At 37.6% G+C, this 12,795-nt stretch overlaps 1 protein-coding gene across 2 annotated transcripts in view; it reads right to left on the bottom strand.

The window, feature by feature from the left end:
* Positions 1–1,594: 1,594 nt before the first annotated feature.
* LOC126164949 (anaphase-promoting complex subunit 1) overlaps positions 1,595–12,795 on the bottom strand; it is a 361,025-nt gene continuing 349,824 nt past the window's right edge. For both annotated transcript variants that reach the window (XM_049920281.1, XM_049920280.1), the window contains exons 33-34: positions 10,495–10,626; positions 1,595–1,984 (exon numbers count right to left, since the gene is read on the bottom strand). In XM_049920281.1, the coding sequence (XP_049776238.1) occupies positions 1,872–1,984; positions 10,495–10,626 (245 nt within the window). In that variant the 3' untranslated portion in view covers positions 1,595–1,871. The remainder of the gene's footprint in view (positions 1,985–10,494; positions 10,627–12,795) is intronic.

The following is a 12,795-nucleotide window of genomic DNA, read 5'->3' on the forward strand; positions in this document are numbered from 1 at the left end:
ATCCAGTGCCTCAACAGCATGTTAGTGAGGTATGAATGCCCACTATACCACATGAGCCATTTAAACACTATGACACCCACTTTCCTAGTCTTCATTGACCAATCTGTCTGAAGAACAAACACAGAGGTCTGAAAGCTAGGAGTACTAGTTTCTACTTTAACTTTTTCTGTTTGCAGTACTTCATTTCTCTCATCCTGAAGTTAAGCACTGGCCAGCAATTCTGTGTTCTTGCAAGTTTAACAATTCCACAACTGAATTTTCTATATGATATATACAAACACGTCATATGAACAGTATTCATCCCATAGCTTCTTGAGCTCTTCATGCGAATGGAATGTGAAGAAATTCTACATGTGGTAGAACAGAAAGTGCCCTCTGCATGCACTCTGTAGTGGTTCACAGAGAGTGCATTGACGTGTAAAATACCATTTTAGGAAAAATGATGGGTTACTCTGAGTCCTTCTAAATGAAGAAAAGTGATCATGGCATTCAATAAACTTTTTTATTAGTAGTTAAGTTTTGGACAGCATATTGCTGGAGAAACGATTTATTATTATGTGCAAGTAATGAAAGGTACATGGGCGCAGCATATCTGCAAGAAGGGATGATGAGTTTAGTATGTTCATCTGCTTTGGGGTCATTTGTTCTTAGATGTCGTGGCTTGGAAGTGTGTTGCGGCCACGGAAGAATGGCGCTCACAATAACAATAGTGAAGTCGTAGAAGAAGAACAAATGAAGCTGTAAAGCTGTCATTCTTACGTTCTCAGCCATTTTGTTTGTCAAAATGTGATCTCATTATGGAAGATATTTGTATCTAACTAGTGGTGGTATGATTGTAATATGAATATCTGAGAGCAATGAATTTAATGTATAAAGAAGTTTAAATATAATGGTTTTGCAAGAAGAAATATTGTTGGTGAATACAAAAAATTGAGAAGCATTTCTGCTTTCTTTCAGCCACTAGCACTGAAAACACAGAAAAGGAGAAGAATACCACCAGTAAGAGAAGGAGTATGGTTATCCGGATAATACTAGCTGGTTTGGATACTAATTTTATGAAACAGTCAACCATGGGAATATATTGGCAAGAAAATGAAGTAAACCCAAAATAAACACTCCAGGACGTAGATGTATATACGACTTAGTACCATTTATCTCTTTGTATTTCCTGTTCCTCACCTCATCTATTGTTAAAAGTAACTTGTACTTCTCTCTACATCCCCCTCATCCATTTCTACTTTTTGTACAAATACAAGTTTTGAGTCCAAATCATGGAGGTTCTGCATTGAGAGTACAGTTGCACTGATTTGCAACGCATTATGACAGCAGTGTTTTAGTTCACTGGTGCTGTATTGTACACTGAGGCTGCATACTCTGAGACGTCAGTCAGTCATTTTAGTCTTTTCTGATGAACAGGTGGCGTACATATTTTACAATATCAGAGTCTATGGAATTAAAAAATCCACCCTTATTTGGTGAAAAAGTGAATTACGTCATTCAGATTCATTATTAGATGCGTGTTTGGGACTGTACCTGAAGGACAAAAATAAATAATGATGCAATTAAATAACTGATAAAAATAATTTATTCCAAACTTTTTAAATACAATACTGAAATAAATCAGTGTTACAAAAGATTCATAGTTACAAATTCCACTTTAAATTGCATGTAAAAACATGAATTCAATGGAAAACAGTCTTGTACAGCATTTAATACATAACAACAAACAGCATTTACAGTGTAACGCTCCACTTAAAAATTATGTCAAGTATCACAGCTTCGTATGGTACACAAATTTCTTCGCCACCTTTCTCTGGTCTCTGTGACTTTTCCAACAAAACTGTCAGAAATCACAACTGGCAAGACCTTCCTTAAAGTAGCATATTTTCTGTTGCAAAGATTGACGAAATCATTTGCAGAGTTCTTGGTGGTATGCGGTACTGCTGAAGTTTCAGATTCATGCTTAATGGATCAGCTACATTTGCTGTAATAAAATAAATTAATAACAGCAAAAAGAACAATAAGCACACTACTCAACTGTAGCTTTCACTACACACTTCTCTCCTGCAAAAACATCTATAAAACTGTATGCCCAGCATGCATCACCAAAAAGTACAAATTTCAATTCAAACACTATTTCTACATGTAACTGTGACCCCCCACCCCCCCCTGTCCTCCTCTCTCTGGCCTCATCCACTAACTACTGCATATAACCCCCCACCATCTAGGATTAATTAGTCTTGTTGCTTCTCCACCATAAGTATATGTTAAATTTTAATTACAAGGTATTCCATGCAATTAAGAAAATTTTCTATAATGATGTTCACTTTTGATTTTTATGCATAAATGCATTTTTTTCAATCAGCTTGATTTGTTTTCATTATTAGTTTTTTTTAAGTTCTTCATCCTTAAGAACCAATCTTGTGTAGCCACTAACAAAGCTTCCAGCTCTGATATCATTCTTCCTGTTTTAAGCCACAGACAGGGTTGATTTATAATAATAATAATAATAATAATAATAATAATAATGTCTGAGAAAGGAAAGAAATATTATTATTATTATTATTATTATTCAAAGTATATGCAAGTATCGCTTGGAGCAATTTGCTTTTGTCTAGTAGGAAAATATTTTTATAAAGACCTGACATATTTCTCCGTTTCTGCCATTCTGTTTAGAATGTTACCTTCTCATTTCATCTCTTCCTTGGATCTCCCTTCCTTAAAAACAGCTGTCATACATTTCGCTATTTTCTCTACTACTTCTTTCGTAACTTCAGCAACCCATTATCAGTCACTAACATCAGTTCATTGATGCTTGAACAACAAATCTTTCATCAAAACCTAGCCCTATTTTCTTTCCTTAGTGACTTATTTACTTCCTTTTTTGTTGCTATAAAGAAATTCAGGCATTATTTGCAGTGCAGCCAGGAAAACAGAACATAAAAGACCTTATAAACCAAAAGTGGATAGTTATACAATTATGTAACAGCCAAGATTACTCATTCAGACAGTACAAAAGCTGATCATGAGTCTCCTGGAAAGAAAGGCCTGAAAAATCAAGTGCACACTTGATAGTCTCAATTAACAGTAGCTAGACCTTAGAAAGTCCAACCGGAATGACGTGTGAGTTGGTGCATGCTAGCAGCTTGCACATTTTTGGCCACAGGCAATATGGGTACTGGAATCAACTTCCAAGCAGGTGATTTGTAAACTTCTTAAGAATGGAAATCACTGATCAGATATATGAGGCTCTGAAAAAATTTGTTATTAATATTGCCTCTTTCTAGTACTAGATATGAGCTGACACACTGTTCCAGACATTACCATTTATAACCATAGCTAACTAGTTCACTAATCTTGTCTGGACAGACTGCTGGTATTTTAAGGTTAAGATTACACAAGCATTTAGATATAATAATACAAGCACAGATTTGCATAAGTATAGTACAATACTTAATAATATATCATGTACAAATTTTTTACAAGTTCATATTCACTAAACAGTAATTAATTTCATATACAGTAGCATATTGTTTGTGCATCCAATTTGCTGTTTGACTTTCAAATAATTCAACTGAACAGAAGGTTTTTACTAGATAACACAACACCTTTCTTTGAAATTTCACCATTTTCAGAAACTGCATTTTAGTTTGTAGATGAGTAAACACTTTAAGCCTTTCACTGCTCCACAGGTGCTCTCTGCATTCCGCGCCGAGATAGATTTTGCTATGGCTCTACAGCTGAGAGCCTGTGTTCTGGCCAATATGAATTATTTATCATGTGATTTTTTGAAAACTGTTAAGTGAAAAAAAATCATTTTTGCACATTTTACAGTCTGATATCCTCACTCAATAACAAATTGAATTGCTTTTCATTATTCATAATACTTACTGTGCTGCATCAAATTAAGAAAAACATTGCACAAAATTTCAAAGATCTTGCAGAGGTAAAAATTAATTACATAAACTTTGCTTATGGTCGATTTTTGCTTATACATTACAGCAAATGAAATGTAGATGAGACATAGAAATTTCATTTAAAATTGAGAGCAGAACAATATCTCATTTTATTCTCGAGTTATTGGGTATTACGTCCTATGGACGGTCGCTCATAACATGCCCAGTTCTCTCCGTGCAGATTTTCCAGTTACTATGAAATATTTATCATTTGGTTTTAAGAAAACTATTAGGTGAAAAAAATTGGTTTTTGCACATCTCACAGTCATATCTCCACTCCATAAAGGACTGAATTTCTTTTCATTATATGCCATAGTTACTGCACTGCATCAAATTAAATAAAACACTGCACAAAAATTTTAAGATTTTGCACAGGTAAAAACACATTGCACAAACTTTGCATATGGCTGATTTTAGCTCTTACATGGCAGTGAATAAAATGTAGATAAGATATCAAAATTTTATTTAAAATTGAGAACAGACTGATATATCATTTTGTTCAAGTTATTGGGTTTTATATGTGAAGGACAGTTATGCAGGATGCACTCATTCACGTCCTTGTGCATTACTAATCATGTGGTCCTAACAATCACCATATTTCATAAAAAATTCAAGATACTGAAACAAGGTTTTTGCAAATGATAGCATGCAATGAGGCATATATGCTGTATGATAAATACTTGAAACTTTTTTATTCACCACGATATGGAAGCAACTCATTCACAGCAGTGAGAGGGCCAAAGGCTCAGGACACATACAGACATCCCAAACACAGGAGGAAAACACAAGTGGAAAACTTATATGCATTCGCAGCACTTTGGGAGGGGGCTAGCAGGACATGTATACAAAGCCACTGCTGGGAAACTGTCCTGTGCCATGGAGACCACACAGCTTGGCATGTCTATGTTTTTCTTACTGTGTGTGTGTGTGGGGGGGGGGGTGTTATAATAGTGGATATCACTCCTCCTGACTACTTCATGAAACTCCTTCACATACAAGCACTCAGTGTGTATCCATGGGGTCTAATTCAACATGTTGAAGAGGGTATTGAAGCAGCCATTAGGGGGACCAACTGCAGATTGTGGCACACATTGGAACAAATGATGCCTGTCATCTGGGCTTCGAAGTCATACTTGGGTCTTTCCAGCTACTGGCAGAGACGTTTGAGATGACCAGCCTTGTGCATGGAGTTTCAGCAAAGCTCACAATTTGCAGTATTGCCCACAGAACTGACCATGGCTCACAATTTGCAGTGTTGCCCCCAGAACTGATCACGACCCTTTGGTTCTGCGTCAAGTGGAAGGACTGAACCAGTGCCTTCAAAGCTTCTGTGACACGCTAGGCTGCGACTTCCTCAACTTGCACCACAGGGTTGAAAACTGTAGGGTACCCCTAAATGGGTAAGGTGTGTACTACGCATCAGAGATTGTTACTCAGGCGGCTGATTGTGTGTGGGGTGCACACAGAGGTTTTTTGGACTATGCAACTCTCCATCTAGCCCAGACAATGACAGCTGTAGAAAACCCAGAAGTGTCAGCGTAAGATCAAAATAAATGCCTCCCATAGGTGAGGGCATTAAAATCTTAATGCTAAACTGCCGAAGCATTCGCAACAAAGTGCCAGAGTTTGAAGTGCTCATGAAAAGCAATGAAGTTCACATAATACTAGGTACAGAAAGCTGAAACTGACAGCAGTGGGAGTTTTGAAAAAAATGTACATGCACATTGAAAGGAGAGGAAAATGGGAAATGGAAGGGGTGGATTTGTCGCAGTAGACAAAAAACTCAAATCCACTGAGATAGAAATTGAAGCTGCCTATGAGATTGTTCGGACAGGACTCAGTATCAAGGGTGGGAATCAAATGATAACGGGAACCTTCTATCTCCCGCCTTTTGTAACTGAAAACTTTAGAGAAAACCTCAGTTCACTTGTACATAAGTTCCTCAAGCATACTGTAATCATCGTTGGAGACTTTAATCATCCAACAATTAATTGGGAAGATTACAGTTTTGTTAGTGGTGGACATGATAAAACATGCTGTCAAACATTACTAAATGCCCTCTCTGAAAACTACCTAGAACAGATAACTAGGAAACCCACTCATGATGGAAATATACTGGATCTAATGGCAACAAATAGACCTGACTTCTTTGAGGGTGTTCACACTGAAACTGGTATCAGTAACCATGATATGTTTGTGGAATCAATGATTACCAAAGTACAAAGGACAACTGAAACATTCAGAAAGATAGATATATGTTTGGTAAACTAGACACAAAATCAGTAGTGTCATATCTAAATGAGGAACTTGAAACTTCTAGCACAGGGCAGGAGCAGGTAGAGGAGCTATGGCTCAAGTTTAAGAAAATAGTTAACCATGTACTGAGTAGATACGTACCCAGTAGAACAACTCATAATGGGAGGGAACCTCCACAGTATACAGCCACTGTAAAGAAACTTCTAAAGAAACAGATTCCTGCATAATAGGTGTAAAACAAAAGTTAGGTCTATAGATAGAGAGATGCTGAAAGAAACACATTTGGCTGGCAACAGAACAGTGCGTGATGCATTCAATGACTACCATAATAGGATGTTGCCAAATGATACTTCACAAAACCCAAAGAAATTCTGGTCATTGGCACAGTCTGTTAGTGGTACAAAGTTAGTATCCAGTTCTTAGCAAATAAGGCAAGAAATGAAACTGAGGGAAGCAAAGCAAAAACTGAAATACTTAATTCCATTTTCAAATGATCCTTTGCAAAGGAAAACTCAGGAGAATTGTCTCAATTTAATCCTCGTACCACTGAAGAGATGAATGAAATAAGTATTGGTGTCAGTGCTGTTGACAAAACACTGAAATTGTTAAAACAGAACAAAGCTCCAAGGCCTGATGGAATTCTTGTCAGATTCTACAATTAATTTGCAGCTAAGTTAGCCCCTCTTCTAGCCATAATCTATCATAGATCCCTTGAACAAAAAACCATCCCCAGTTTTTTGAAAAAAGTGCTATCCTTGACATCAATTTGTTGCAGAATCTTACAACATATTCTGAGCTCAAACATAAGAGGTATCTTGAACAGAATGATCTCCTCAATGCCAACCAACATGGATTCCAAAAAAAGGCTCACATGAAACTCAACTTGCACTTTTCTCACAGGACATACTGAAAGCTTTGGATCAAGGCAGTCACGTAGATGCAGTATTTCTTGATTTCTGAATAGCATTTGACTCAGTACCACACCTATGCTTATTGTCAAAAGTACAATCGTATGGGGTATCAAGTGAAATTTGCGACTGGATTCAGGACTTTTTGGTACAGAGGACAAGCATGTTATCTTGGATGGAAAGTCATCATTACATGTAGAAGTACCTGTGGGTGTGCCCAAGGGAAGTGTGTTGGGACCCTTGCTGTTCATGTTGTATGTTAATGAGCTTGCAGACAATGTTAATAGTAAAATCAGACTTTTTGTGAGTAATGAAGTACAGTCTGAAAGAAGCTGAATAAATATACAGTCAGACCATACAAGATTTCGAAGATGAGCAAAGATTGGCAACTTGCTTTAAATGTTCAGATATGTAAAACTGTGCATTTCACGAAACAACTATAATATCAATGAATCACTGTTGGAATTGGCCAACTCATACAAATATCTGGGTGTAATACTTTGTAGGGATATGAAATGGAAAGATCACACAGGCTCAGTGTAGGCTAAAGCAGGTGATAGTCTTCATTTTATTGGTAGAATATTGGGGAAGTGCAATCATTCTACAAAGGAGATTGCTAACAACTCACTCGTGCGACCAGTTCCAGAATACAGCTCAAGTGTGTGGGGACCCATACCAAATAGGACTGTTGTTGTTGTTGTTGTTGTGGTCTTCAGTACTGAGACTGGTTTGATGCAGCTCTCCATGCTACTCTATCCTGTGCAAGCTTCTTCATCTCCCAGTACCTACTGCAGCCTACATCCTTCTGAATCTGCTTAGTGTATCCAACTCTTGGTCTCCCTCTACAATTTTTACCCTCCACGCTGCCCTCTAATACTAAATCTGTGATCCCTCAATGTCTCAGAGCATGTCCTACCAACCGATCCCTTCTTCTAGTCAAGTTGTGCCACAAGCTCCTCTTCTCCCCAGTTCTATTCAATACCTCCTCATTAGTTATGTGATCTACCCATCTAACCTTCAGCATTCTTCTGTAGCACCACATTTCGAAAGCTTCTATTCTCTTCTTGTCTAAACTATTTATCATTCACGTTTCACTTCCATACATGGCTACACTCCATACAAATACTTTCAGAAATGACTTCCTGACATTTAAATCTATACTCGATGTTAACAAATTTTTCTTCTTCAGAAACGCTTTCCTTCCCATTGCCAGTCTACATTTTATATCCTCTCTACTTTGACCATCATCAGTTATTTTGCTCCCCAAATAGCTAAACTCCTTTACTACTTTAAGTGTCTCATTTCCTAATCTAATTCCCCCAGCATCACCCAACTTAATTCGATTACATTCCATTATCCTCGTTTTGCTTTTGTTGATGATCATCTTATACTCTCTTTTCAAGCCACTGTCCATTCCCTTCAACTGCTCTTCCAACTCCTTTGCTGTTTCTGACAGAATTACAATGTCATCGGCGAACCTCGAAGTTTTTATTTCTTCTCCATGGATTTTAATACCTACTCCGAACTTTTGTTTTGTTTCCTTTATTGCTTGCTCAATATACAGATTGAATAACATCGGGGATAGGCTACAACCCTGTCTCACTCCCTTCCCAACGACTAACAGTAGCTATTGAACGTATGCAGAGAAGGGCAGAATGAATAGTCACAGCTTTGTCTGATCCATGTGAGTGTGCCACAGAGATATTGAGGAACTGAACTGGAAGACTCTTTAAGATAAATGTAAACTATCCAAAGAAAGTCTATTACCAAAGTTGCAAGAACCAGCTTTAAATGGTGATTTTAGGAATATACTACAATCCCCTATGTATCACTTAAACAGGGATGGTGAGGATAAGATTAGAATAATTCCAATCAACATCAGCTTTTCTGAACTGTGCACGCAGGAACTCTCCCTGCACTATATACTACGTTCCCACTACCACCTTTGCCTCAACCTTTGTTAGTCATTGTCCATCACACCCATATCCCCTTCCCTGTTCCCACTCCAGCACTAGACAGCCCTCTACTCCACCAAACATCAAGTCTTTCTACTTCTCTCATTTTCCATCCCGTCCCTGTATACTCCCACATGCAGCACTCTATTGTCACCCACCACTATCCTGCTATCCTTCCCCCTCCTTGCCCCAGCCTCTTCCTGACCCCTACCACCCAGATTGCTTCTCCCATCAGGTGCAGCTGCTCACTTTGGAAGAAGGCCTTTTGGCTGAAAGCTTACATGTTTGAGAGTCTTTTTGATGTGCCTATCTGCAACTTAACATCTCTGCTTAAAGGATAGCCAGTTTCATGGCAAGCTCCACAACAGAATGTTTCGCATCCAGTTGCAAGCCATTACATTCTATCAGGTCTCATAATTCCATCCGGTCTGATCAGCCCATTGGTACGAACCTTTGTGATCACAGTCACGGATCTTTTTCATTTGGCGCTCACTGCACAAGTTAATAGTTTGTTATGAACATTTGTCAAATGATAACGTTGTCCATTTTGTGATGTGTAATACATACATCACATAGAAGATTGACCTCTCTACCTCCCAGACACTCATTTTCTGTTGCCCTCCAGATTTACATGTTGAGACTTTAGTAGGTAATGTTTTTCCTGTCACAATTGTTAACAGAACACTTCCAAATGAGCCTTACTGAAGATTGAAGTTGGGACCTAGGGTTCCTTGTGAGAAACATCAGGCAAATGTTTGATTTCCTTATTTCATTAGAAATAGAAATGAAGTCCTTTTGCCTGTTTTAATGTATGTGATTCCTGATTAGCTGTTTTCCTTTTGTGTAATTTTTTTAACCCTATAAAACTGATTGCTTTTGGTATACCTTCAGCCCTCTGGCAATGAACAATTGTTAAAACTACTAAAAGTACACTACATAAATAATGCCCAACATGGAGTCTATGAAATTAGCCACAACATAATCAGCACTGACTGTTGGGGCAGCAAAGCACATTTCTGTCAACAGGTTGAGATTGTTCCACTTAGCAAGAAAATATCTCCACTATCTTAGAAATAAAGTGTCATATTATGCAAGACGTTTGTGCTTCTTTGACGATAAGGTCATTGGAGAATGAGCAAAGGCTCAGACTGGAAAAGGATAATGAGTAGTTACCAAAATATTTTACTACCTGGACCTCTTCCAGTTATGAATGAAATAAAAACAGTGTATCAGTATAATATTATGAAAAGTTTCTCCTTTGAAATAAAGCTAAACGGTGGTCAGTTCTCTGAAATATTGCAGTACCTAAATGTTTACACTATACTAAAAACTCAATTGAATATCACACTTCACTTGTATAAAGTTTGCAGAGATTAAGATGTCTATGACACAGAAAAAAATTAATCTGTAGCAAATTACCTGCTTCGAGTGCCTCAAACTTTCCATAATACGGTATTTCATGATAAGTGAGATACATCGTCAATCGTAGGGCTGTTTCAGTTCTGCAGCACAGCTCACCTTTCAGATAAGCTTTTAGAGGAAGTGAAAGATCTGTTGGAAAGATGCACAGTAATTAATTATAAACAAAGTGGTACTCATAACAAAGTGAATAGTGACTGCTAATTTATTAACAAAATTTTTATTTCTGTAACAGCTAATTCATATACAAGGCACATTCAGAAAGTAAGAGTCTTCACTCGTTTAAAAATCAAAAAGGTGACTAGTGACTAGTGACCTCAGCAATGCTTTGCAATTGCTGAATATGTACAGGAATTAGATATACTTTATAAACTCCTCCTTCCCTCCTTCCTCTTTGCTCATGTCCTCCTCCCCCTCTCTCTGTCCAATTCCCCCACCACCCCCACTCTCTATCCCCTTACACCTCTTCTCTCACCTTGAGGCTTATTTATTGTTATTACAAACAAAACCTTGACTGGGAACTGAAGTGGCTTAAAATGAATGGGTTGGTCAATTATGGTGATAAATATAAATGGTATGAGAGAGAGCTCTTCAACTGCTGTATCTGTGAGGATAGTAGAGTCAATGACAATATTTCACATAGTTTTAATCTTCAAATTGGGAAGATTACAAAGTGTCAGATGGTTCAGATTCTGTAGTAGTATTCTAATTATAAGCTGATAAGTCACAAATACAACTTTCCTGTTTTTGGTAAAACTAATGGTGAGGAAGAAAACAAATCAGCACATTGTTTTGTATACAAGAACTTCTCGAAATTTTTGGCAAAACTTTATCCATTTCTATATTATGTATTTAAAAATGTATAGCCTGTCTCTGTCCAAATGCTTAATCTCAAGTAAATTGGTCACGAACTTTGGAGATTTTTGGCAAGAACCTTTCCCTTACTTACACACACACACACACACACACACAGTGGGTCATCAGTGTTTAAAAAGCAATGTAACTGATGCTGAGACTAGTAATTGCATATATGACACACGGAGCTGCAAATGTTGGGAAATACCCCAAAAGTGGATGACGTGTTGAAAATATGACATCACCCAATGACATACTTAGCTGCATGTGCAGTGAAGGGGCTTGTCTGCCCTACTCTCGCTGGCAGTGGACAGTTGTACACATTGCTCCACTAGGCTATTCTGTTTTCATAAATGTAAACTGATTAATCACAGTCCCGCATTACCACTACCATGAAAACTACCATACCACACTGAATAATGCAAGAATGAAAACAGAGTAGCCTAGCGGAGCAATGTGTAGCACCAGGCCCCACCAGTTAGTGTAGGATCAACAAGCCCAACTGCTCCACTGCACGTGCAGCAAGATACGTCATTTGCTAACATTACTCATTCAACGTTTGTCATCCACTTTTGGGGTATTTCCCAACATTTATGGTCCCATGTGTGTTACATTAAATTACTTGTCTCAGTGTCATCTATATTGCTTCAGAGTTTTTTTAATGTTAATAAGAATCACCCTATATAGTGAAACCCTTACTTTACAATTTCGTGCAGGCCACAGTTAAAAAATGCAAAACTGAAGAAAATGCAGAATCAAGGAAAATGTGAAACCCCAAAACATGAGCAAAAATATATATTTAATTAGTATATATGATTAAAAAATGTAATCTTCTCCAATACAGTGTACAAAATCTGTATAAACGAAGGAAATTAAACGTTTATACAAGAATTTGTGGTGCTGAATGTCATTAGTTCTTAAAAAATCACAGATGTGTAACAGCAAGTAAAAACTTGTCAAAAATTGAAATTGGTATCTGGGTAAAAAGTAATCAAACCATTTTCGACATGCTATGACCACAAATTATAGGTCAAAACACACATTTTTGAGAGATTTTTCCTTTGTGCTCATCCCGAAAAAAGCATAAATTGGTGAACACGATGAATTAAACCGAAAACTGTGAGGTACGGTAAAAGGCATCAGAATCTAACATGCAGAGGTGCGTGTTTTCCTTCTGTAGCCAAAGGCAGTGCAGCATACCAGTACTCGATGATGCAGGTGCAGTGACCTCTAGTATATTGCTTGTAAACTTCTCCTTGTTTATTGTGCTGAGGGGAGAGCTTGTTCACACCCAAACGAGATAAGAGGGTCCCATCAAAATGATGTAGGAGAGCATTCACATGGTATGTTGATCTGTCGATCAGTAAATACAAATCGAATTGACACAAAAGTAGCTTAGTCCAGCTAGGGAGGAAATGTTATTGACAGCTTTCAACCTTAAATAAA

This window comes from Schistocerca cancellata, chromosome 1, assembly GCF_023864275.1.
Source record: "Schistocerca cancellata isolate TAMUIC-IGC-003103 chromosome 1, iqSchCanc2.1, whole genome shotgun sequence".
In the NCBI taxonomy this organism is placed as follows: domain Eukaryota; kingdom Metazoa; phylum Arthropoda; class Insecta; order Orthoptera; family Acrididae; genus Schistocerca; species Schistocerca cancellata.